Here is a 23,538-nt window from a genome sequence, read left to right as displayed (position 1 = left end):
CCCTCTTGTAACGGCTGTTTATCAGGTCACGTCGTGTTCAGCTCCTGTGTGTGTATCTTTGTCTGAGTCTGAGCATTTCATACATTGTCCTTTTCTCTCTGATGAACTTCATTTATAATTTTATAAAGTTACAGTGGCTGATCCTGACGCCAGAGGGGCAGAGATATATGCACCGAACACAAGATAAATTACAATAAATAACAAAACAAAAACAAACAATGAAAAGGTGAAGAAATAAACTGTTATAGTCTGTTTCAGAAGAAATAACAAAGAAATGATTTCATTTAGTTTAAGAAATCATTGATTTAAAGAAAGTGTTTGCTTTAATTAAATGTTGAGTTTTTATCTTTTATCCCAGTTTCTTTCAATGCCATTAACCTGCCTGTATAACATCCACTCACAGTTCCAAACGCCACACAAACGTTTCAGGAAGTGAAACCTGTTTTCATCTCATATTAACTTGTAGTTCTGCAAAGTGCCGCCAGGGGCCCGTGTGGCCCAGGTCTGTGCAGGTGAGGAGTCGGATTTGAACTAAAACCTGATTATTTTTATTCAGTATATTGATGCGGTTTGTATCACGTTTTCTTTTTACACCGAGTCCTTCTCAAAACAAGCATCTCGCATTTATATGTAGATATTTCCAAAATATGTCATAACATTAAAAATCCAACAATTTAATGTTTTGTTCATCGGCAAATTTTCAAACATCGTCAACATGACTAACTGTTCCTGAATCTGGAGGCAGGACGGAGAAATTCCGTACAGCACAGAAAAGCAGCCGTGGACACACTGACACCGACGCCCGGAGAAGCCTGCTCCTCACTTCATCTACAATAGTGAAGGCTACCAGCTAAATGTAAATGTAAGCATTTAAAATGCCTTGGAGAGTTACTTGTAAGCCGAATGAATCAAGAGACCTAAACTGATTGGGAAATCTCAAAGCCGTCTTAAAAAGATATTTATGAGTCGCCCATTAACAAGGTATCATAAATTTACATGATTTCTAAACGGAGGCTGGCGAGCCGTTCACAAAACCGCTGCCTAAAGCGGCTCCTGCTGTAATCATGTCAGTGCAGTGAACACAGTTAAATACAGAGGAAAATACACCTGAGCGATTTAAAATGTTTCAAAATCAAGAATTCAGCTCAAAAACAACCTGCCATATTTAATATAGAGATTTGAACAAAATCTATAAATATCTAATAATTTAATGTTGACTCGTAACAGTGGGCCTACAGGTTTCTGTTTGTATCATTTACTTCTTCTCTCTGCAGGTTTAAATGTTCTTACCGCCACCGCAGCTGCAGGTGTTTGAGCAGCTTCAAACTCAAACCAGACTCCAGTGGATTTTGTGAGAAGTTTGTGTCAGACTCCAACACCACAATCTGCACAAACAGGAGATAAAAGAAGAAGAACACACCGGAAGAGGCTTTGTTGTTGATGTGCAGTAAGAGCCAGAGGGGGAAAGAAGCTTTACTGTTCAGGGGTGACTTGTGGTCACAGCTATGCTAACTTAGCATTCACTTAGAAGCTACAGCACATATAGAGTCTCAGTTCAGCTCCTGTGAGGACTGTTCTTCCATGTTGGCTCTCAGCTATGTAGGAGGGTGAGGGCCTTTTATATGTCTGTGTCCAGGGGTTTGTTTCTTATAATCTGTGGGATGTGTTGAGCAGCCATTTAGCCCTATTGATAAAATTTCATATTTTAATCTCACTTTCATTTATTACCAGGACTTTAAAATGACATATTTTAATATAGAACCTAGAGCTGCTTTATAATCAGAAACACATGGACATCTACCTTTAGACTGCGTGGAGCTTTATTTTGACTCATTTATACTAATTTCACTCATGTGTCCCACGTGAACCAGTCTGACCCCCCAGTCCAGACTCTCTACCATGAAGGTGCCTCAGCACCATCACTGATGCTGTGATGTGTCTGAATGTGAGCAGGTTCAACATCTGGTGAAGGACTGAAACCAGAGGAGTGGAGCCGATAGAGGAGACTGGATGTTCAGGGGTTAAACTATGGACATGTGAGGAGGAGCACGTAGCTACACCTCCTCCGGTCCCTCCTCCTCCTCCTACTTGCTTTTTTATGAATGAGATCTGAACCACACACACACACACACACACACACACACACACACACACACACAGTGATGTCAGCAACAAGCCCATCCCCCACCGCTGCGGGAAAAACCTCACGATCTGAAAGAGAGAGGCGTCCTCATGTTTCCCATATGTCTCTCTCCCCTTCTCTCTCTCTCTCCTACTTCCCCATCCCTCCACCCCCCTTCTCTTCACGAGCGTGAGGATGAGTAATCCATCGAGGGAGGGAGGGCAAGAGAGGTGTCGAAAGAGAAGGAGAGTGAGTGAGAGAGTGAGGGAGATGGAGGGGGAAGGATAGCAGCGCAGCATCAGCATCATCAGAGAACGTGCAGAATGTAAGGATGAAAATTCAAAACCTTCCAGCTCCTCTTTCATGGCTGAGCTCAGTCACTCCAGGGGCTGGCTAATTCCTGGACACTCACTGGCTGAGAGGGTAGGAACAGTTAATATTTCTGTGAAGAGCAGGACGCTCTGGGATTGTTTTTCCACAGTACTGTAACTGGCTAATTGCTGGACAGGAGGGCGATAAAGAAGGAAGCTGCAGAAGAGGAATAAAGGTTGATATTTTTGAACTGTTCAGTTGCATGTGAGGTGGAACTGACTAATCCCTGGAAGGGCTGGACAAGAAGGAAGCACTGTGGCTTGTTTCACTTGATGGTACCAGCTTTATTCTTGGAGAGGAGCTGCCTGACTCATCCTCTGGATTGTGGGGACAGTCTTCTTCCTGAACTACTCTTTAGCTTCCCATTTACATCTGTGTAAATACATCTGTGCCACGCCTCCACATTTCAGATGCTGGGATCTAGCTAATACCTGGAGTCCTTGACTCATAGCACCTCACTGCCCCACATACCGTATCCCAGCACCTGGACAGTCTGCAGTACAGCCTCCTCCAGGGACCAGGCTAATCTCTGGATCAGCGTGTCTGGCATGTTCTGCTTCTGCCTGCAGAGTTCCCTGCTGAAGCTCCAGGCGCTGGAGGTGGAGGGGGGCCCCTCACTGGGTCCGTCCCCAGAGGAGAGCCCCCCCGCCCTGGGCAGCAAGGAGCAGAAGAGCCCCTGTGGCCCCGCCGAGCTTGGAGGGAAGGAGGGGAAGACAGTGGCTCTGTGCCACAGTGCTGACGAGAACAACCCACCAGGTGCAGACACCTGTCTGTCTCCCTGTCTGTTTCCCTGTCTCCCTGTCTGTCTGTCTCCCTGTCTGTCTGTCTGTCTGTCTGTCTGCTTGTCTGTCTGTCCGTCTCCCTGTCTGTCTCCCTGTCTCCCTGTCTGTCTCCCTGTCTGTCTGTCTCCCTGTCTCCCTGTCTGTCTGTCTGTCTGTCTGTCTGTCTTTCTGCTTGTCTGTCTGTCTGTCTCCCTGTCTGTCTCCCTGCCTGTCTGTCTCCAGGATGTTGTTATTGGTCAGTGTGAATGTGTGTTCACAAGAAAGCAACTTTCAGACATGGACACTGAAACATTTCTAACTTACCGTGTTGCTCCGTTGTGCAGCAGTTTCTCAGGTCTGGTCTGCAGCTCCAGGGTGATGATGGGTCGAGGTATTAAGGGGACCTTTATTGTTTCAAACACTGGTCATCTTTTATCACTGTAATATCTCATGACAGTAACTAACTTCATGGTAATTAATGACATATTTTCATATATTTGATTTTCTCAACACCTACCTGCAGAAATATATCAAAATATTAAGGTATATGAAAACATTCAATACTCTGGACTCTGTAAGAACCTTGTAACTGACCACACATTAAACATGATGTACATTAATGGTCCACATGCTACAGTAACATATTCGACAGTGTTTATTTAACAAGTATCTGTCTTTCTGGTGACTCTGCCTATTTTACCCAGCATGCCACCAGCCACGCTGTGTGTGTGTGTGTGTGTTTGATGGCACGCCACCTCGCTGTTTCCCTGAGTGTGCTGCTATTTATAGAGCAGTATACAGAAGTAAAGGACTGCAGCACGTGAGACACTGACTGTTACACTTCACTGCTTCTGAATCTGCTTCCACACTTTACATCTCCTCACTCAGGTCATGACTGTGCAACATATTCTTATTAAAGCTGCTTTGTACACAATATATCCTGTTAATTAAAGCGTAATATTTTAAATTATATGATCAACTATATTTTTGTTGACAATAGTAGGAGGTGAATCAATTTGTAGATCAGCAAATATTAATCTATAACTGATCTTTTTCCTTCATGGTGAGGAGGTTCTTCAGGTCCTTTAGCTGGTTCAGGTAGTCACTGAAGAGGTTTGAGAGGTTCTTTAGGTAGTTCTAGTTGTCAATACGGAACAGTGGGTCGTTGAGATGGTTCTAGTGGTGCCTGAGTACGTTCTGAAGGTTGTTGAGGTTGTAGTTGTCACTGGGGAGGTTCTAGAGAATGTTGTAGAGGTCTTTTGGAAAGTTCTGGTTGCCACTGAAGAGTTTGTGGCGGTCTTCGAGGTGGTTGAGGGCATTGTGGTGGTTTAACCTCTAGAAAGTGACACCAACATGATCCTCAAGAAAACCCAGCAGGGTATCTTTTGTAAGTTCTACATGGATAAGTCTTAGATGTCATTGTTTATTGGTTCTAATGACCATTAAGGTGGTTCTAGTGGTCACCAAGAAAGTTTGAGTGGTCTTTCAGATGATTGTAGCGTTCACTGAAGAGGTTCCACAAGCTGAACATCTGTGGTGGATTTCTGTCTGTGATGTTAGACAGTCCTGTCCATCAGGGAACATCTGTCAGAACAGTTCCACCGATCTCCTTCAGACCATTGAGCACCAGTCCTCCAACAACACTGGTTTTTGGCTCTGTGACCTCTAACCTTTATCCTGAATGACAGATTCTCCTGCTTTCATCAATATCAGAGTTTTGACCCTCACTGTTTCCTGTCCTCTGACTTCCTCAAACACAAAAACAAGCTGTCAGTTTATTTTGTCGAAAAATTACAGCTGATACTTATTTTACATGCATTTAGATTTTCTCAAATTCTTCACATTACAACAGAGTTCTCAATACAAAGTCTCATTTACTTGTTACTCCCATAGCTTTCGACCACATCTCATGACCTTCCTCTGCAGATGGAGTTGCTTGGTCATCACAGGGATGGTTTAGAGACAGTCCTTGTCCAATCACAGGGGTCTGTGTATGACCTCCAGTTATCATGTTATCTGATTTTATTTCTTAAATATACACTCAGCTGTTTGATGTGAACATGATGATGATGTGAGTCACATTTTATTTTGAAGACATTTCAGAAATTGTGAATTTCCCCACTGTGGGACTAATAAAGGCTATCTTATCTTATCTTATCTTAAATGTTCCTAATACTACAGAGTACTAATACATACAGAGTACTTATACTACAGAGCTTTAACAGAGCTGCACCTCGTCTTTGCAGAGCTGCTGACAGTCCTGACCAGACCTCCCCAGTCCCCAAGACACCAGCGGTTAACCACCATCCGCCCCACCCAGCCCCTGACCCCTGATGGAGTGCTGTCCCCCAGCCCTCACCACTCACCCTACTCCCCGCAGAGGAGCAGCCCGGGAGGTGAGGGGGGAGGAGGAGGGGGAGGAGAAGGTGGAAGTGGAGCTCTCCTCCAGCTGCTGGCGGGCGGCCCAAGCCCCCTCCCCTCCCCTCGATGCTCCAGCCTCAGCCACAGCCTGCGGTTCAACTCCGACCCCGACACCGCACCTTCACCGCCCTGCAGCCAGCAGTACATACTGTGAGTCACCTGTCTGTCTACCTGTCTGTCTGTCATCTGTCTGTCTCTCACCTGTCTGTCTACCTGTCTGTCACCTGTCTGTCTACCTGTCTGTTTCTTCTCTGGTTTGGTTCAGGACTGGCCTTGGACAGTTTTAAATATTTATATCATTTGATCTTTACTTGGAAATTGACTGGAAACTTTGGTCTGGACTTGGGACTTGATGTTCTCGATGTGTCACAGAACTTGGGATTTGTTAGTTTGATATGAGTCATGTCTTTACTTGGGTCATGTGGACCTGGGACTAAACTTGGGGGACTTGCTGGTGCTGAACTAAAACTAGATTTGGCACTGTTTGGTCTTGGCTTGTTTCTTACTGGTCTTGACTTGGGTCTTGTTGGTCCGGATTTAAGTCTTTCTTGAAACTTAATAGTCTTAATGTGACACTAGACTTGAGACTTGTTGTTCTTGACTTGGATCCTGATATGGGACTTGATATTGATTTGTTTGTTGGCGGACATGTTGGTCTTGACTATGAAATTGTTGCCCCTCGGTTCTCACTGTTCTTTAAAGATTAACACACACACACTGTCCTGCTGCCCAAATAACACCTGTCCAAAGGTCAGGTGTGCGGAGGTGACTACCTGATGAATGCATTTCCTGAGTCTCTCTGTGTCTGTGTCCAGGTCTCGAGGTCGGGGGGACAGGACGGAGGGATCGGAGGACATGTGTCCCCCCTCGATCCCCTTCCTCACCAGACAGATTCAGACCCTGAAGAAGAGGGTTCGCAGGTTTGAGGATCAGTTCGAGCAGGAGATGAACTACAAGGTAAATCCAGCAAGGAGCGGGACTCCGGTCCACGATCAAATCTAGGACCTGGTCCACAACCAGGACAGGTCTAAATGACCCTATTGTCACATAATCACACACACACATTTTTAATTGACTTTTATTTATAAATAGAGAAACTAATATTACAGAATCAGTACTGCTGTGTTAATGATACTCCCCAATAAATCATCAGTGAGTCATTCTGCTGACAAGGCCCATAAAACCACTTTTATAACCAGCCAGGAGGAGAAATGTTTCACTCTCTGCTTCTTGGAGCAGATTCATAACATCCAGAGTTTTAAACTGACTGGATTATATCACTTTGTTTACCTGCTCAGGTGTGTTTGTGTCTCTTTGTGTTTCCCAGCCGTCGCACAATGACAAATATTCAAACCCAGAGATGGTCAGAGTGATGAGTGAGCTGGCGAAGGCTCGTAAACAGCTCAAAGGTAAGAACATGGTCTGATGTGTCAGTTTCTGCTGCTGCAGAACAGAGATGTTCATGTTTCAAACCATCGACTTGTTTAAAGAGGAACAGAAAGTCCTGAATGACAGGTTTGGATCAAACTGACCTGTCAGATACGATTAATGAGATTTTTATTAATGTTGAAATAACATGTTGTTAATGTTACCATTAATGTGTGGTTGTGTGTTGTGCAGAGCTGAGACTCAGACAGTCTGTGTTTGAGTTGAAGGAGCAGGACAGTGCAGAAAACAGAGACGTCTGCAGGTAACATCTACATCATCTACAACACCTACAGATCGACTCAGTGTGTTACGTTGTGGTCAGTGAAGTCGTCTCAGCTGTGTGTGCTCGTCAGATCCATCAGTGTGTTTAAATGCATCCTGCAGGTACGGCTCCGGGCAGCAGGGGGCGTCAGAGCACAAACCAACACTGGAGGAAACAGTGGAGTCTCTGTTCAGACGACTGAGGGAGAAGAAACAAGCTCTGGGTCTCCCTGACAACATCAAGGTGTGTCCGACTGTTTTTATGTCAATGACTCATGGTTGTGAGTCAAGATTTAAAGTCAGTTCACGTACAAGTTCGAGTTTGGATGAATCAAGTTAAATCATCTGAAAATGATGTGCTGATTCTAACATGAATACATTCTCACCAAACTCTGTTCATTTTCTTCTTTGTTTTATAATGGTGAGTCTGCAGGAAATGAATGTAAGTCAGTGTAATGTCCTCTGAAGTGATGGAACCATGACTGTGTGTGTGTGTGTGTGTGTGTGTGTGTGCAGGAGATGACTCAGGCTCAGATGGTGTTGGAGAAGATCACACTGCAGAAATGTCTGCTGTATTTTGAGAGTCTTCATGGTCGACCGGTGAGTCCTCACCTCCTGCTCATGTGCAGTGACCGTGCTGTCTGACGGGCAGCGCTCACAGGAGGGATGGGCTGAATATAAAACATTAAATGGTACTGAATGAAGAGAATATCATGTTTCTGTGGAGCAGGTTGCAGGATGTAAACAGACCTTGACTGCTGTGGTGGCACCTCACCTGGAAACCTGTGAATAACACTGATGTGTGTGTGGAGGATTTCACTGTTTAACGTATTTCTACACCCCTGACAGAGACTGACGAGCTGTTAAGGTGACTCTGTCTGTTTGTTTCTCAGGGAACCAAACAGGAGAGGAACCTGGTGAAGCCTCTGTACGACAGATACAAGATGATCAAGCATTTACTGTGTGCCAGCCCGATCACCACTATAGTGAGAAACTTTCTACAGTTTGATCATGATTACCACATTGCTAGCATGCTAACGTTAACACTCAGCTCAAAGACCAGACTGACAAAGTCCAGCTTGGGTCCAAATTCTCAAACGTCTTGAAATGGGTCTTCATTTCTGAGTCCTCGTCTCTTCCCATCATCCACAGTACTTCGTACTTGGATGTTTTATTTTGGTGGTCAAAGGTCAACTTCACTGTGAAAATGTCATGTTCTGCAAAACACTGGCAGTAATTGTAGTTTTTTCTGTCATGACTGTTTCTGTCTCTCAGGAGGAAGAGGATGGATCTGATGAAGAATCAATGAGCTTGAGGACAGTGGATGAACTTCCTGTCCAGCGTCTTCACAGAACGACCCGACCAGCAGCTGGTGAAGAGGACAGCGACAGGGACAGTGACCCAGCCTTCGTGTCTCCATTAGACGAGGTGAAAGGTGTCGATCAACAACCTGCTCTCACCACTGCCAACCTGCACGAAGCCTCCAGGTGTGTATGAGATGATTTTATAAGACTTACTATCTTACATCTTTATGACACATTATACTGTGACATTTGTTATAACTCACTGAACTATGACGTTTTTATGACTTACTATACTAAGACATTTTAATAACATACTAGACTTTAGTAAGACAAGGCAAGTTTATTTATATAGCCTCATTATGCTTTACAAAGACACTGATATAAATAAAATATAAAACATTACGATGACATTAAAATAGCATTTTAATAGAATTAAAAACTAATTTGAATATATAAAATATATTGATGAAATTATTTTGTTTTTATGACATACTACACCATGACATTTTTAATGACACACAATACCATGACATTGTTATGACATACTATACTGTGATATTTTATGACATACAATACTATAATATTTTATCAAGTATTATCCTACGACATTTTTATGGTCTCCTATAATATGCCATTTTTTTAACATACAATATTATGATGTTTTTTGACATACAGTGCTATCACATTTTTTATAACATACAATACTATGATGTTTTTATCATGTATTATCCTATGATATTTTTATGGTCTCTTAAATTATGCCAATTTTATAATATCCTATATTATATAATATATGTGACATACAATGCTATGAATTTATGCCATGTACATACATGCATATATACATACATCTCATACATTACATACAATACATAGTTACATACATACATTTATACATAACATACATTAACACAGTCATACACATACATACACACACACACACACACACACACACACACACATACTTATACTTCTATCTTTGTGAGGACACTCATTGACATAATGCATTCCCTAGCCCCTTACCCTAACCTTAACCATCACACCTGAGAGCCTAACCCTAACCCTGACCCTAACCTTAACCTAAACCTAATTCTAACCATAACTCTAAAACCAAGTCTTAACCCTCAACATGTGATTTGAAGGTGTCTCAAAAAGTGAGGACCGGCCAAAATGTCCTCACTCTGTTAGTAAAATACTTTTTGTGGTCCTTACTATGTAGCAAGTACAAGTACACACACACACACGCACACACACACTCACACACACACATAGTTACTGTGCATACATGGATAAGTACAGTATATACATACATTTATGTTTGGAGTAGGAAGTGGGTGGTACAGATGTGTCACTAGCTACCACCCCCACACTAGAAGTACATATTGTTTGGGCCTTGAACAGCGAAACAGTCTGGGAGGTAGGTCAAATGCTTTTGGTAGAACTAGTAAACATCTGCAAAGTGACAAGGAGTCCCAACTACACACTGCTTTATTGTAAGAGATTAATCTTTATGAATATATTGTACTTGATAAGTTCATCATAATGTTTTAATGTAAAATCTTGGTCTGTAAGTATAATGTTTTCCTAGTAGCGCATTACACATTTAGGGCAGCATAAAATTGAAATACTGAAGTACAAGTACCCGGAAACTGGACTTAAGTACAATACTTAGTCATCTACCAAGAGCTGACAATGACTTCTTAGTTACTGCTTCAAGGGTATAAAGGGAAGTAACTGAGTTCTTTCTGTGCCTTTAAAGGAAACAACAGTTTCTTTAGTTTCTCAGTTTTCATTAACCTCCACACCCTGTCCTCGAACTGACCCAGGTCTCAGCTGCTGCAGAGTCTGCGGGAGACGAGAGCAGAGAAGAAGACCAGGCGTAAAGCTCTCAGGGAGTTCGAGGACCAGTTTTACCGTCAAACCGGAAGGTGAGAGACAGACCTCAATATACACATCATGTCGCAAAACCGTCACACAGTGTCAGGTGTTTGGTTGACTGCAGCCTTGTTTGGCTCATGTTAGCAAAGATTTGTATTTAATAAAGTGCTGGTAAAATGAACTTTTTGAGATTTAATTTTTTTGTCTAATGAACACTGAAAAACCCTAAATTTTGAGTTTAATCAGAAAACAACAAATGTTCACTTCCTTTCTTTCTCGTTGCTGTTTTTCTTCCTGTGGGCCTCTGACATGTGTTGTGTTGTGCTTCCTGACAGAATCTGCCAAAAAGAGGATCGCACTCCAATGAAAGAAGAATACCAGGAATACAAACAGCTCAAAGCTAAACTGCGGCTGCTGGAAGTTCTCCTCAGCAAACAGGACGTCACCAAAACCATGTGAAAGGAGACCGTTCCCAAAACCCCCAGCATCCCAAAACTCTCGTGTACTTTTACAACATCTGTTTATACTGTTTCCATAAAGTCTGGAGTTGTGGTACATTTTTCTGACAGTGAAAGACTTTTCACTGCTTCCTCTCCAAAATAAACTTTTGTAAAAAGTGTAAATTTCCAGCAGAGTTTTATAAAGTGTTAAGAGAGACAAGATGTCTCTGTGTATTACGACAGTGTAAACCAGCATCGTACAGCGTTTGTCCACCTGCATCTTCAAGTCTGACGGATTTTGTATAACTGCATTAATTCATAATTAATTAAGAGTGTGATCTAACGGACCAAAACATTTTTATGTGGGACTAAATGTCTTTGAGTGTGTGTCACGCTGAAAGCACATTCATCTGTGGCAGAGCTGTGGAGAGCTGGTATGTGACATGGCTCCTGTGAGAGGATGAAACATCAAGACACTGAACCAAAAACTGCAGTTTGAGAATAAATCACAAGAAACAAACTGAAAACTAAAAATCATCCCAGGTCCACTTAGTACTTGTTCTGGAGCTTTCGACCATATGACATGTAATGATGGAAAGCTCTACAATGGCTACTCACAAAGATCAACAATGAACTTCTTAGTGACAGGAGGCCTTAGACCTTTAATGGCTTCCAGAGGTCATGGTCACCTCTGAACAGCTGCTGAGGCTCAGTGTCTAGACTGGAAACGTCTGGGGACAAAGATAAAATGTACAGATTATTGTTGGTATCCTGTCTGTCAGGAGTGATGCATCTGTATTTACATCATAGCACTTTATGTTGAAAGGGGGAATTTCTTTTTATCCAAAGTCTAATGTTAATATGCAATATGGTCTGTGTTTGGATCATTGTTATTGTCTTCACACAAACAGATCTGAGACACTTAAATCAGCTGTAAATGGTCTCTGCTGTCTCTCTGCTGAATGTTGAGGAAAAGGGCTTCAAGTGTCAGGGCTCCACAAAAACAGACAGACAATGTTCTGTGTTCTCAGTATCGCGTGTACAGTATGTATGTTATACTCTCACAGTCTGATGCAACATTAAGTTTTATGAGAAAGATGAGGAGTTTCCTAAACTTGACGTCCAGTTAATCATCAATGTTGGAGCCGTTTCCAAGATGTAAGATGATTTTCTTCATGAAGTAAAAATGAAAACTTGTAATTTCACCCTCAGCTCTAACAGCTGGAAACTGGAGAGGTGAAATATTTTGTGTTCCTGATGTCCTGATGGTTTCCTGCCCTGAACTGTTGAAGTCCGACGCAGTGCACGTCAGTGTGGATGTTATGATCTTATTCATGCTTGACAGTTAAACGTGATGACAAACTTGTCCCTGTGTTGTGTTTGCCTGATGAATTTCTATACAAACAAGGTTAAAATAAATATTTTTGATATTAAGAAAAATGAAAATGTATTGTTTTTGATGTTCGAATCAGTTTCTCTGTGTCACCATCATCACTCAGCAGGAGGTCAAGGTCGGGCGGTGGAGGGAACAATGTGGGTATCAGCCGTTATATCAGCACTGTGCACCAGAATGAAAATGATTGGATGCTACTGGTTAAACAGCTGTGAATGAGCCAATCATTGTAAAGCAAACCTTGAACAGATGTTCCTAATCAGCCAATAGAAACCCAACTTCAGTGCGCTGCCTGAACTAATTCTGTGCTTCATTAAAGAGACACAAGACAAGAAGCAGAGCTATTGTTTCATATTGAATATTTGAAGTAGTTTATCATCATTTATTTCTCTGAATGATAAAGTACAGACTTTAAATGTCAGTGTTTACACATTCTTATTCGTGGACTCTAGTCTGAACATCCCATTCAAAAGATGTTGTTACAGAAAGTCCCGGAGACATTGAGGAGACTTCCTCTGAGCCGCCGCTCTTTGTCTCTGTCGCGGGTTGGTGATGTCACTGATAGTAAAAGCTGGTGGTGACTCTGAAGATGTCAGACATGCCTTCATACGCTGTGATGACGGGTCGAAAGCCTTTCATCTGTTTGTAGTGTCCGAAGTGTCTGATCCTGTAGGAGCCGCTGGGGGCCGATGGGGGAACGTGCCACTCGACTGTGGCGTTACTCTGCTGGTTCGAACCCTTCACCCAGTGAAACCTGCAGAAAGAGACGTGGTTTAATGTCCTCAAAGACAAGTGAAGGAGACAGGTCGGTCTTAGCAGCGCGGCAGTTCACCCTGAGGCCGGTCACATGAGTTCACACATTTTATTAATAAGGTTTTGTGTCGTGGCCTCCTGCCTCCTGTGTTTGTACTTGTAGTTTTCAGCACAGGACTTTAACTTGTCACTAAGTATTTTTGTCTGTAGTGTGGTGTTAACACTTAAATAAAGGATCTGAATATGTCCTTCATCACAAAGTACACACCTACTACACACCAACCTACCTGGTCTCCCATGATGCATCAGTGTACATGACCTCCCAGGTTTCTGTTCTGTTGTCATAAATCTCCACAGTAACAAACGTTTTATCTCTCTGCAACAAAGAAAGAGACCCAGGAGGTTAGAGAAGAGGAAAAAAAAAAAACAAGAAAAAAGCAACAAACTATTAAAGACACAAACAAAGATGAAGTTTTGGAGTCTTACGATGTCTCCAGAATGTCTGGGGTTTCCTGCTACAAATGTGACAGAGACAACATCACCCTGAAAAACACATAAAAACAATGGGGTGTCATCAGCGTAGGATGATAGGAGTGGAGATTTATTCTGACTCTAACAAATCAAACAAATAATCAGTATTTTACATCCTCTGCTGCTCAGCTCATCTTCAGGTCGGACCTACAGGTTGTCAACATTAATTAGCTACATCGTGTTAATGTGGATTCATTTAGTAGCTTCCACTAAGAACTGTAGGATTTCAGCTTATCACAGATCTGAACTCAACCTTTATTTATAACTGCAGTTACTGACAAATACTGAGATTCAATAAGAGATAAGAAAGGATTTCGATTTGATAAAACGCTACTGAACCCCAACCCCCACTGAAACACACTGAGCCAAGGACCAAACCCTGAGGGACACCATGGAACAGCTGCCACAGTGTGAATGTGTCCTACCTGTCTGTAGATGGGGTACACCTGCTGCAGGATGTCTCCAAAGCTGGTGTTCTCTGGTTTTTTGTCAACAGGGGCCTTGGGCAGCAGACTGAAGAGATTCTTCGTAAAGAATGGAGGCTGGGGGCCGGCGGGCAGCTCCGACACTCTGTCCTGGACACACCAACACAATGACACACATAGTATCACTGTTGGTGTCTCAGTAATACAAGAACCATGCTGAGATGCTCTGAGCCTCATACACTTATCCTCCTACTGTTCTTTGTCTTCAGTCAATCGTGCTCTAAGCTTTGGAACTACAGATCCCATTATGCTTCAGGAAATGTAAACAGGAAGTGGAATGCTTTCATTGAATCAGTGAGTTAGCTGTGAGCAAATATAATAATATTAATAATATTCAATATTCATCAGCTGTCAGCTAATGTCAGAGGAGGAGCCTCCACATTTTCAACTCAGGTGAAATTTGTTCAGTCACACCTGGGCGATGGCTCTGGCCAGACCTCGGTATTTGTGCAGGTATGCATTGAGCGTGTGAGGACCGTAGATGGTGGAGGCGCCCTCATACCGCTGCACCTGTAAAACACCACGAACAAATCACAGTCATCTCTGCGTTTACTCTTCCTGATCAATGCTGACTCTCCTGGAGAATTGAAGTGGTGTGTGCTCTACCAGGTGAATCACAGGGACGCCCCAACACTGCATTACCCATGAGCCTTGTGTACCTGGTACTCTTCATAGGTGGTGATGTAGTGAGTGTACACGTTACTGAGGCCAGCGATCACCACCTCAGTGTCCCTGAACGTCCCCTCCGACTGCAGCTCCTAACACACAGTAACAATATCAGCTGACATGTTCCAGGTGTGTGGTGATGCTGATGTTTGTCTTCATGTTGTTTCTCACCTGTTTAACAGCTTCTCTTAACCTCCTCCCCGACATGGTGCTGTTAATGTGAAGAGCAGAGCAACAGGGTCAGGATGAAGATGTGAAGATGTGAGGGATGGTGGTGTGGACGGTTACTATGGTGACGAGACTTAAGTTCATACTGAGTATAACTCACACTCTGAATAAACATTAACTGTGCTCTACACTGGAAAAAAATCAATCTGCGTCTATTAACATTTGTAAACACACAAGTACACAAGTGTTATTACCTCTACCATCATCACTGTGATGGGTATAATATAAGCTGTATGATCAGTAGTACAACAGGAGAGCTAACAGCCATTTGAACTATAGCATCATCATTAGTGATACAATCATGAGCAGGAGCCTGAGGTGTTTCAATTGTTGGTGTCAGTGAAGCGTTGTTACGTGATCTCTCCAGGAACAGCTACAACAGCTACAGAGCCGATGGTGATGATCTGAACGTCGACAATCTGAGGGTGCCAGGGAAGAGGCCAGTTCATCTGCGCGCGCACACACACACACACACACACAGATCACATCACTGACAACCGTCACTGAAATCATCCTGAAATCACACAACTGGTCTGAGTCACTGCTGAAACAAACATGTCAGTATCAGTTTGTTGTTTTCATTTTTATTTTTATGTACAAGTTCATTTCATTCTTAATCTAAATGTAATCACATTTAGCAGAGGCATGTAGATTAATTTAGTTTCTGCCCACTGAGACTCTTCATAGTCTTTAACTTGTGGAGTTTCACAGTGTGTTTGTAACTTAATTTTACGGGAAGCGTTTAATTGGTCCCTGTAGGAGAGAAACCTGGGGTGTTTAAGATTCTGTGTGACAGGTTTGTGTGTCCTCACCTCCCCCGTGCTGAACAGGATCGGTTTGGGATGGTGACATTCCTGCGTCTGATTGGATGGCTGGCCCAGGAGAGCATCTCTGATCCCGTCCCAGAACGGGTCACCTTCCACGGCGCCTTCACGGAAAGACACACACTGATTTATCTGAAGTCAGAGCAAAACCAGCAGATCACAGGAGAATGACAGAGTTACCCTGAGTGAAGTTGAGGTCTCCTCCTCCATCTGTTGTTCCTGCTGCAAAACTGTGACCCAGAGCTGGTTTACATGTACTGACCTGACACACACAAACACACAAACACACACACACACATACACAAACACACACACACACATACATACATCCATACATTAAAGTCTAAAGAAGAGAAAACAAATATGGATGCAGTGAAAAGTGTGTGTCTGTGCCTGTGTGTGTGTGTGTGTGTGTGTGTGTGTGTGGCTGACCGTGTGTGTACTGTTGATCTGAACAGTAACATCCGTCATGTTGACCCACTGATGAGCAGAGTGAAGAAAACCAGTCACCTCCTCGACTGCATTTGCGTAAAGCTCCTGCAGCAACACACACACAGTCATGTTTTTGTCACCTGTGAGGACACTGTACTGACTTATAACTATGTACTTGCAACTAAAGGCTTGGTCATTAACCTTGAGATAGAATGTGTACCTTGTGGGGACATGGTTTTTGTGAGTCCCCATAATGCACTGTGGAAAATGGCGTCCCCACTGTGTCATTAATACAAGTAATACACTTGTGAGGACTTTTCATTGATAACATTCATACACTGTATTTAAATGACAAATTACATAGATACAGACGGACACACAGAAAGACAGACAGATGAACAGAAAGACAGACAGGTGAACAGACAGACAGGTACCTTGGCCTTCCTGTAGATGTTGTGTCCGATGATATTCGTGCTGTCAAACATGTCGTCTCCAGGTCCGAATCCCTGACACATCTTAGTCTGACAGACACACAATGTTTACTGTCTGCTCGTTAGTGTTTGTGTGTTTTTGTGTGTGTGTGTGTGTGTGTGTGTGTTTACCCCTCCTAGAGGACAGGAGCTGTTCAGGTAGTCACAGGGCAGTCCAGTGTTCACACAGTGAGGTCCTCTGGTGTTTGGACTCACGTCACCGAGGTTACTGGAGGAGAAACCAGCGACAAAACCTCCCTGAGATGTAACACACACACACACACACACACACCATCTTTCAGCACTTCAGGGCTCTGTAGTACTGTAATGGACATTATAGTGAATGTATACATCAGCTGAGTCCTGTCACCTGTCCAGGTAGCTCTCCAGGGTTCTTGTCCTGCTCCAGCAGGTAGGAGGCGTAGCCCATGTTGTCGCTGCTCACCATACGGTTGGTGTAGTTCATGCTAACGGCGTGGACGGCGAACCAGCTGTGAGGAGGGACAGAGCAGGGCTGACAGTTTGACACAGGAATCAGACTGATGATAAACTGTAGAGACTTGTTGTCCCATTAGCAGCCGAGCTAAGCAGCTGGACCGTTAGCTCAGTGACCATTAGCTCAGTGACCGTTAGCTTGGTGAGGCTGTGCCTGACTGTGCGTCTGTACCTGAGCATACCGATCCCGTCTCCATCCAGATCAGTGAACTTCAGCACCACCATCTGTTTATCTGTGTTCCACTTGTATCTGGCAAGATCAATAACAATACTAATCAATGTTTTCATATATCAGAGGGAAAACATACATGAAACAAGCATTGATCAATGATCAAAAAGATGATTAGTCGAAAATAAATCACATATAACTAAAACAGTCTGTATGACCCCCCCCCCCCCCCCCCCCCCCCCCGCCTCTCTGTCATTGGTCACCTGCGCCTCTCGTCCTCGGGGTTGTTCAGGTAGGAGTGAGGACTCCTGTTCAGGCTGCTGTCGTCCAGCTCTCCTCTGTTCCTGTAGATCCTGCCTGGCTTCATGTTACGATGGGCTATGTCTATACTCTGGAAACAAGGTGCAGTATTATTAACATGTTGTCACAGAGTGGCTCAGGGGATGTGACAGAGACGACGTCCACACTGGAGTTAAACTCCACCGAGTGTGGACGTTAGTCAGGTGAGCGGTGGAGGTGTGTGTGTCGGCTGCTATGGAAACAAGAGAGGAAGATGCTGCAGGCTGAAAGACAGCAGTATATGGGCTGGTTTTTATAACCTGTAAGGCCCAGGTGAATTTGATCAGCTGATGTCACATGTCAGCTGGTTGGCTACTGAGGTGGGTCAGTGGGAGGGGCCAGTCACCTGACTTCATGTCATGATGGGCTGTGTATTTTAAAGCAGTGGTTTGTAACATATGGGGGAAGGGAAGAGACATTTACAAATATTCACCCACTGAACAGACACTCATCGATCAGTAAACATCCCCTGAAATATTTAGCTGATGGTACTGAATATAAACTAAATCACACACACACAGACACACACCTTGATGATACCGTTGACCAGCGGCTCGATCGACGCCTTGATGTAGCCTTTACTGCTGATCATGAACAGTGTGTACTGGAAATATCCAGCCAGTCCACAGTGAGTGTGAGTCCCACTCAGAACCACGTTATCCTGCCGGTACAGATCCCCGTACTTCACCTGCAATGCCTGCAGAACCTGAGCACACACACACACACACACACACACACACACACACACACACACACACACACAGGTTAGAGGATTAACCAGAAACTATGATGTAAAAGTATTGTAGGAACTCAGAGCTCACATTGAAATTCTGAAGCCTCATTAACAACAATAATAATCCAATAATAAGTCGTGATGTAGATGATAATAAAACGGACTTTTACTATTGATACTTAAGCAAATTTTGCTGGTAATACTTCAAATATACTACTATTGTATGTATAAAAAAACTGTCAGTGTGTGTGTGTTTTTTTGTGTGTGTGTGTCCACCTCCAGTCGTAGCCTTTGTGATATCATCCCTACGTCAGCGGTGACGAACACGACTCTCTGCCTCCCGTCGTCGATGATGAAGGCCCGGCTGTACAGGCGAGTGTGTATGCCTGCAGCTGTCTGCTGAGGGTTTGCATAACCCATCTAAATACAGACACACAAATACACACAGATACTCAACTTTGTGTGATCATCTCAGGATAAAATATGAATGGTGATGAAGTCGTGTCTGTGCAAGTTGCAGGTTTTTTGTCTGTATGTTTCCATGGCAACAAACGATCACATTAACAACACCTGAATCGGCTGTGATGAGCTCGTCTGCAGTGAATCACGATGTTCAGACAACATCACTGTGAGACTGAAGGACACCTAAAACCAGGAGGATTCTCTATGACGTTCTGCACCCTCTGTTCTTCTGGAGTTTTATTGTGGAGGGACACTGAATCAGATCAACATGTGGTTCAGGTCTGACCACACATCAACCTCCAACCGATGAAGCATCATCAGTGAGGAGCTGCAGTTCCTCTAACGACCACTAGAGTCTGGCTCCAGCAGTGAGTCAGTCCCCACAGACTCCCATGTTCAAATGTCCAACTTTACAGCAGAAAGAAACATGTTTACAGCCTGGTACAGAAACTGTTCTGGTCTCTGGAGATCATTTCCTCCTTCATGACAACTGTACGGCTGAATTTATACAACTCACCTGTTTACATTTTATTAGGGGCTAAAATTATGGAGAATTTAGGGCATGGCCTCTTTGAGTGACAGGTGGGTGTGAGCGTATGCTCGCCACAAACTGTCATGAACTCTAAGCTCCACACACGCCCCACCTCTTTGACCATATTTGGATTAGCCAGGAGGCGGAGTCAGGCACTGCCTCCTCACTCTGAGCTTCAGAAACCTGTGGGTGACGTCACAGAGGTGGCGTCCATCTTTATTTACAGGCTGGTTTCCTCCTGTAGTTCACTCAGACACATTCACTCAGGTTGACCTGACTGCAGACAGAGTGTAAAGGTTACTCTCTGCCTCTGATGTCTGAGCTCCACTCTCTGTCTGAGGCTGAGCCCAAACTCCCCAAGGAGGAAACTCTGTGATCTCAGTCTTTCAGTCACTACCCAAATCTCATGACCAGCTGAGGGTCAGAGTGAAGCTCGACCAGCAAATCAGGAGCTTTTCCTTCCAGCTCAGCCCCCTCTTCACCACAGCGGTCCAGTACAATGTCCTCTTTAGTGCTGATGCTGAACCACTCTGCCTGTTGATCTCCTGCTCCATCCTACCTTCCCACCCCAAGATACTTAAACTCCTTCACTTCAGTGGAAACTCCATCCCATCCCAAGAGACCAATCCACCGTTTTCCAGCTGAGTTTCAGTTGGGTTTATGGAGAAGGTGTAAGGTGTCTCCAGACTGCACGTCGTCTTTTAGAGAAGCCTACAGCTGCTGCCTTTGTACGACTCTGCAACCACCAAATACATATAACAGCCTTTTCTGCATAGGTTCACAGACACACTTGTGAAAGTGTGTCCAAACATTTGTCTGATACTATTTATCTTCACAAAAACACACAGCTGAACACAACCAGTGATGCACGACTGAAGGGGGTGGGCGTGGACTCCCAGGTGTCCACACTGAGATGACTATGATGCCTCAGGTCTAAAACACCTGTGAGTCAGTTTTGTCCCTGTGTGGACGTAGAAATATAGTTAACCTTCTGAACGCACCGTGACTCATGACCTCTGAACGTGGAGGAGCCTTGAACGCAGCATCAGTGTGTGGTGTGTTTTGGTACTGACCAGAGGGACTTCAGCTGGGGGCCCGGTGCAGTCGGCTCGACCCACTCCAATCAGGTAAGGTTTATGATGAGGAGGGGGGGTTGAACCCGGACTGGGAGGAAGGGTCGACTGCAGACCTGACAGGAGAACAGAGATGGGTAACTGATTCTGAAGGACCACACTGCTGCTCTTTCCTGTTTTAACTCTTTACAAACCTGGATTCTCCATGTCCCTGCTGCGAACATCAGAGCTTTCAAAATAAGACTTCCACTCTTCCTGACTCAGCTCTGAGACATAGATCTTTTAAAAACACCTCCTAATGTTTCAGTTTGTGTTTTCTGTGTGTGTGTGTATATGTGTGTGTGTGTGTGTGTGTGTGTGTGTGTGTGTGTGTGTGTTTTCACCTGTGTGTGTTTTCCAAATAGCCATCAGTGTGATCAGCGTCACACACACAGCTGTCATGAGGATGAACAGGACGGTCAGTGTGGCCTCCAGAGCAGAGAGACCACAACACGCTGACTTCCTGGCGGCCATCTTGTCTTTCAGCTGTGGAGTCATTTCAAAACTTTATTTAAGTGATCTGAAGATTGACACTCAGGCTATATGACTATATGTTATTGCTATTGTAAACCAAGTTACATGTAGCATAAACTTAGTTCTTACTAAATCAATCTATGTATCAGGTCGTGGTTCGAGTAACGACACAGGGACAGCTTCATCTTTCTTACATGATCCACTTTAATGTCCACTCCCAACGTAGGACAAGAGAACACTGACAACTGTCATACATCACCTTACAGCCTTGCATCATATCACTCCGCTAATCTCAACCATCATTAACTTCACAGGCAAAGTGAGTAATGTGGTTCCAAATCTTAATCAATGAACAGAATGTATTATATATGCACTGTCTCTGGTGGTGTAGTCTATATGATACACAGGTATACGCGTATACTCACTAAGAAAGCTCCAGAATTCCTGTATAACCACTTACAAATGCACAAGGATACGTGACTACATAGTTTTGTGACAGAACTTGCACTTCAACAATTTGTTTGTATAAAAAAAAAAAAAAAACGCTGCTGTGAATCATGTGAAGTCCAGGGAAAAGTTCATTGAGGAGCTGTGGACTAACAAGCTCTGTTTGCTGTCAGAAAATACAAGTCAGTGTCAGTGGTTTCTCTCTTCACTCAGGATTTACAGTACAATGTTGCAGTGGCTCACCACGCGGAGCGGTTATCATTGTAGTTCCAATCAAATCTCATCGGTGCAGGTTCAAAACCATTCCATGGCCTTTAGCTGCACGTTGGTTTCTAGTAGACCTTTACTCTTCTAGTAAAGGTCGAGTCTGAATCTATACCTGACATGGACCGACACTGTTCAGGTGGACGCAGCAGAACGTGTTGATTATTAAAGGCACAGATAATTTAACCAGGACTCTGGACATGAGAAAAACAAACTGGACTTTTATGTCCACAACTCTGGACACATGAAACCTTCTGACACAACACATTAATACTTAGTCCCTCAGTGTTCCTCTCAGGACTCATTATATTCTTCATGATATACGCTGCTGACTTTAAATAAGACAATACTGAACTGAGTTCAAACACAACAGGTGTGTTTCCATCCACCTGAGTGGAAACACTGCTTTTTCCTGGATCTCCTCCTGCTCTTCACCTCCAAGAAACAGCTGTGTTAAGATAGCTGCAACAAAACAACAGCCTTAAACACAGCGTGATCCTGGACTCAGAGGAAACAGACCTGAGTCCAGATGGATCAGAATCTGCATTAAGACAACATGAGGGTACTCACCTTCAGCCTGTGTGAGAGGAAGTGTGTGTACTTCTGATCCCAGGTGTGTTTTACAGCTGATTGCAGCAGATCAGCTGTTATCTCACTGATAAACAGTCCAGAGGTAAGAGGAGCTGTTTCACACAGTCTGCAGGTACACACTCCAAAGGTTACCACCTGATTACAGACAGACAGATTCTGATCAGTGATTACTGGTAAAACTGATTTTATAAAAGCAATAAAGTCACAATAAATTCATCCAAACTGTTATCAGACTGTTCTGTTGGTTGTCACGGTTGGTTCCTGACCCTGACCTTGGAGCAGTCCACTGTGATGAGGTCCAGCTGTAGCTCCTGTGTTTAGATGCTGTTATGGTGTGAAACATTAGTTTAAAGCAGTAAATCACAACATTTCTGTTTTAATCAGCATCACCGTGGCTCCTTCACACACACTTGATAATGTTTGTCCATTTATCAAACTTTTTAAACTAAAATTCTGGTCAGAACACATTATATGTTTACAAGGTTTATGCCTAAATTCCTCTCTACAACCTTTATCCCTAAATAGAGACAAGCCTCTTCTTGGAAATTGTCCAGTGAACATTTTCCCAAAGTATGTGAACAGCTGAGGTTTCTGTGGTTCCGGAGAACTGCCAGCCTCAGCAGGTATAATTTCTTCCCAGGTATCATTTCCACAGAGTCCTTTCCAGTTCTACAAAAAAACAAACAAACCTCGCTAATCAAGCATGGACCTGCCACCGTCCTGGTGTGTGATCTGAGTGGTTCCAGAGAACTGCCAGCCTCAACGGGTATAATTTCTTCCCAGGTATTATTTCCACAGAAATGTTGTGGGTGGATTTCTTTTTTTTTGGGGGGGGGGGGGGGCACAGCCTGTGGTTAAACGATGACACGTGGCTATACATGCCATCACCAGTCAGATTAGACAGGGGCCGACATTGTTTTTGCATATGTACACACTGACTCCACATTAATCTTAGTGACCTCCGATTGGCGTAATCAGGTGTCATTACTGCCAACATGAATAACTATCGTACTGCATTTACGTTTATCCTTAGCCAGCAGTTTAAAATATGACACAACATCACGTGCACCAGCCCCCAGAAACTGACTTGACTACGGTCGCTGGTGTTGCCAACCTCAATTCAATTCAATTCAATTTTATTTGTATAGCGC

The 23,538-nt window shown here is 43.7% G+C and overlaps 2 protein-coding genes across 2 annotated transcripts; one reads left to right on the top strand and one right to left on the bottom strand.

Moving 5' to 3' along the window:
* Positions 1–2,551: 2,551 nt before the first annotated feature.
* On the top strand, positions 2,552–12,433 carry LOC139608415 (protein FAM13C-like). Its single transcript, XM_071462132.1, has 11 exons — positions 2,552–3,250; positions 5,502–5,826; positions 6,492–6,633; positions 7,004–7,085; positions 7,297–7,366; positions 7,489–7,609; positions 7,882–7,965; positions 8,259–8,351; positions 8,641–8,852; positions 10,496–10,597; positions 10,883–12,433. The coding sequence occupies exons 1-11, from the start codon at positions 3,043–3,045 to the stop codon at positions 11,004–11,006; spliced, it is 1,563 nt and encodes a 520-aa protein (XP_071318233.1). The 5' UTR covers positions 2,552–3,042; the 3' UTR covers positions 11,007–12,433.
* A 294-nt stretch (positions 12,434–12,727) lies between these two features.
* Positions 12,728–22,499, bottom strand: asah2 (N-acylsphingosine amidohydrolase 2). The gene is made up of 21 exons (XM_071463026.1): positions 22,367–22,499; positions 20,956–21,097; positions 20,573–20,688; positions 18,782–18,925; positions 18,302–18,478; positions 17,697–17,824; positions 17,437–17,514; positions 17,140–17,260; positions 16,902–17,027; positions 16,734–16,820; positions 16,300–16,404; positions 16,048–16,129; positions 15,856–15,971; positions 15,398–15,492; positions 14,987–15,026; positions 14,809–14,907; positions 14,564–14,659; positions 14,090–14,239; positions 13,620–13,676; positions 13,421–13,509; positions 12,728–13,134 (listed from the first exon to the last, which is right to left on the bottom strand). Exons 2-21 carry the CDS (start codon positions 21,083–21,085, stop codon positions 12,936–12,938), a joined length of 2,235 nt encoding a protein of 744 aa, XP_071319127.1. The 5' UTR covers positions 21,086–21,097; positions 22,367–22,499; the 3' UTR covers positions 12,728–12,935.
* Between the last annotated feature and the right edge of the window lie 1,039 nt (positions 22,500–23,538).

This window comes from Trachinotus anak, unplaced genomic scaffold (genome assembly GCF_046630095.1).
Source record: "Trachinotus anak isolate AG129_WGS33_773 ecotype Australia unplaced genomic scaffold, CSIRO_AGI_Tana_v1 ptg000025l, whole genome shotgun sequence".
In the NCBI taxonomy this organism is placed as follows: domain Eukaryota; kingdom Metazoa; phylum Chordata; class Actinopteri; order Carangiformes; family Carangidae; genus Trachinotus; species Trachinotus anak.
The sequence above is the reverse complement of the archived record's forward strand: the minus strand, read 5'-3'. Positions and strand labels throughout refer to the sequence as shown.